Below are 3,914 nucleotides of genomic sequence, written 5' to 3' on the forward strand. Positions count from 1 at the left end.
AATCAAAAAGGACTCTTATCAAAAGAACTTTTTAGCATGAAAAGCAATCCTAAACACCCCCTGGGGTTTTGGGCCATAATGGTTGGGCCATGTATAAGAAGGGTAAAATGGTCTTCAATCCTTATTATGATGGATTATGATTTGGAATTTTATGTGTGTTATTACCTTAAATAGTAATTAGGGTTAGTTTGAACGTGTTCAGTTTGAGGAGCCATCGTAGTAGCAGCTTGTGTATGTGACTGTTTATCATCAGATTGAGACGAGTCTTCTCACAGTGTTTGCGGGTCGAAGGCACCAATGCCGACCCATTGCTTTATATTTATAGGATGCTAGTTGTTTGTATGACTCTTATATGTATTCGACAATCACACCATGAGATGCGAGAAATTCGTGATAACATTGCAAATATGACATGGGCACAAAATTTTACTTAAATACAATACTTTTAGTATTAACATTATTTTAATTTTATGTATTACATATTTGTCTTATAATATTGAATCATTTCTGTACATGTCCTTTTATGTCTTCTTACATTTTCTAGCTAGCTTATCAGCTACTTTTTACCAAATGTCATATTTTGATTAGCTAGCTTATCAACTAGCAATTAGCTTTTTAGCTACCATCTAATTTTTCGTCTATCAGTTAGTTTTTTAATTAGAAGTTAACTTTTCAGTTAGTCTGTCAAACATAGCTTTAGTGCAAATTTTATGATTTTTAACACACATTATTAAATAATAATAATTTCTAAGTATACGTAAGAGACCTTTGTGGTTTATAAGTCTAGATATTTTATCCTTAGAATACCGGCTTTTAATTGGGTTTTACATTTAGGCTTGTAACATGATATAAGCTTAATACAGGATGAGTTCATATCATAAATAAACAAATACATGTTTTAATTGATGACAAAACCTAACCCAAAAGCCATTTATAACGACATCTTTTTAAATTCTACATACACATAGATAAAATATATTTGATTTTAATACGACTATTCTATTCCGAAAAATCATGAGATGGGTTCAGTCCAAAGTTGTGCATTTTTGACCTTCGAAACACTCTCCAACACCTCAAATGGAACAATGTCTCCCATTACGATCACCATCTTGGTTTCCAGGTCCACTTGGTAGGATGTCACTCCTGTTTTTATTACCAATAAATTCAGAAAAAATTATTATTATTATTCTTATTGGGACAATAAATATTCATCAATTATTAGAAATTGACAAAATATAGTGTATATAATTATTATGTGATACTGAAATTATTTTATCATACACTTTCTAATCTAAATGTTACATATATAGATAGATAAGGATAGAAAATTTTGATAGTTGGAATTATAGAGGTATGAAGAATGTGCGTTTGTACTTTGGTTCTTTTCTACTTCACCCATATCGAGAAAAAGTATAAAATACACCATTATTTTAATTTATCTAAAAGAAATGTAATATTTTACTTACTAATATTTATCAATTAACTAATTTATATAAAAGAATGATTAATTCTATCCATATTTATCAATTAATAATTAGTCCATGGTATTAAAAACGTTGGTTTTGATCCACATATGCTTTTATACAAAGTACTAGACATACAAAGCGACTAAGATTTTTAATACTCTCCGTAAAAAACATAAAATGGGAAAGTAAATACTATTATTGTTAAAAGTTAAAACTGTTAGAAAATATTTATTAAAAAAATGTTACCTTCCATCTTGGCGATGTGCCTTTGTACCTTCCTTGCACAACCATTGCAATGCATGGACACCCTTAGCACCACCATCTATACATAATGCAATGATAACAAGAAACATTTTTTAAGCAAAAACAATATACAAAAACATAGTCTATTCAATGTAATTTGTAAATTGACAAAAATATTATACATAAAACTCTACCATTGTTACCAATTTATATAACATTTTATAAAGAACAAGAAGAGACGATGAGCATCATAGATGCATAGTTTATTAGAATAGTTACATGTGGTGGAATGCAAAGTTGTCATAAAGAAGCTTAACATAGGATATGAAATTCAATGATCATTGAATTTTTTTAATGATTTTTTTAAAGTTTAAAATAAATATTTTATTGAACTTTTGTATAGTTCAATGTATCGTAGAAAAAAAATATATAACAAAAATAAAATGATAATTTGACAAACCACTAAACTCAATAAAAACATCCATAATTCATTGAATTTTAATAGAGTTCACAATACATCATGTATCATTAAATGGTTAATAAAATTCATATTTCATGATTGGTAATATGATGAAAACATATTTCATATTATTTGAATCAGCTCTTTTTGATATATTAAAGAATAAAAGCATGTTTATAAACCCAAACTCATGTATACCGTGATACATGTTAATACCATTTACTTTCATTTTCGATCTTTATTTTCTTGGTTCCAGTTTAGTTTAACTTATGTTGGGAAACATGAAAGCCAGATTCACAAAATAAGTTTGAAACAATTTTCTTAAACAGACGATAAATACAGTAACTAAACGTACTTCACATGTAAACATCGGTTTGAAAAGAGGATTCCATACTGATATATTATCATATCGATCCTACATGTTACATGTAAGAAGACATCTTTGTGAACGATTATGGAACTCAGGACATTAATTACCTTTGGCTTTAGAAAGAAGGCAAGAGTCTGAGGTTTATCCGATGCATCTTTGGATTGATCGACAAGTGGTTCTGTTTCAAACTCAGAATCGTCTTGGGTTTCAAAATTTTTAATGCAACAAAGACAAGAACTTGCACCGACATTTGAGAGACACAAACTGTCCAATAACTTGCCAAAACTCATAATCGTCTTCCCCATTTCTTTTAACAAAGAAAACACAATATGAAATGCAAGATTTTTAAGCTGAATATATATAAAGATTCATTGGGGATGACCCAAGAAAGTTTGGGGGGAGAGAAATGAGTCAAGACCCAAGTTTCAAGGGGAGATCAAATGTTTGAAAAAGGGTGTTCTTTTATAGTTATAAAATATGATCAATTACTAGTAGATTTTTGTCATGTGATGAGGTACAAAAGACAAGTGAGAGGGCATCTAGTTTCATGTGGTTATGTGCTTTATAATTGGAGCACGAATTTATAATTGTGCATATCTCACATGATCAAGTTGTTAAGATAACCAAAGAGACAAGTGCCACAGCTAGCCTAAAGTCATAAATACATGTGACGGTGATAGGTGTTAAGATAGATAAGGGTATTTCAAAATTATTATATATATATATATATATATATATATATATATATATATATATATATATATATATATATATATATATATATATATATATATATATATATATATATATATATATATATATATATATATATATATATTGCAATTGAAAGTCAAGCGAGATTGTTATTATCAGACTGATATAAGATTCCATCCCAAAACTATCAATTGTTGTATACAAATTTTAATCATGTGGAGAACTATCAACTATTTTAAGAACATTTCTTTTTCTTTTGAAGGATAAATGATTCCCGAACTCTTTACTTTATTTGTTGTTAATCAATTTGATGTCTCATGTGAAAACTGTATTATTATTTTCAGTTTACTAATATTGTTGGTTTATATGTTATCACTTATCACAATAATATGGTTTCTTTATTACTTTGGTACATAAATTTAAATTATTTTTTGGCTTTAATTAGAATATTTAGCGTATGATATCACCATCACATTTATTAAAGGGAAAATGACTCTTGAGGATAATTAACTTTTGCGTTTGTATTCATTTTGTCCCTTTTTTTTGTATTCAATATCATCGAACTTGTTGTTTGTGTTTACCATAACCCTTTTGACCTGCTTTTGACCTGTGATAGCCGGTCAAAAGGTTATGGTGAACACAAACAACAAGTTTGATGGTA

General features: G+C 28.3%; 1 protein-coding gene across 1 annotated transcript; it reads right to left on the reverse strand.

Annotated features, from left to right (window-relative positions):
• Nucleotides 1-849: 849 nt before the first annotated feature.
• Nucleotides 850-3,070, reverse strand: LOC111897958 (protein SODIUM POTASSIUM ROOT DEFECTIVE 2). The gene is made up of 3 exons (XM_023893908.3): nucleotides 2,647-3,070; nucleotides 1,713-1,788; nucleotides 850-1,143 (listed from the first exon to the last, which is right to left on the reverse strand). Exons 1-3 carry the CDS (start codon nucleotides 2,842-2,844, stop codon nucleotides 1,013-1,015), a joined length of 405 nt encoding a protein of 134 aa, XP_023749676.1. The 5' UTR covers nucleotides 2,845-3,070; the 3' UTR covers nucleotides 850-1,012.
• Nucleotides 3,071-3,914: the final 844 nt, after the last annotated feature.

Source organism: Lactuca sativa, chromosome 5 (genome assembly GCF_002870075.4).
Source record: "Lactuca sativa cultivar Salinas chromosome 5, Lsat_Salinas_v11, whole genome shotgun sequence".
Lineage (NCBI taxonomy): Eukaryota > Viridiplantae > Streptophyta > Magnoliopsida > Asterales > Asteraceae > Lactuca > Lactuca sativa.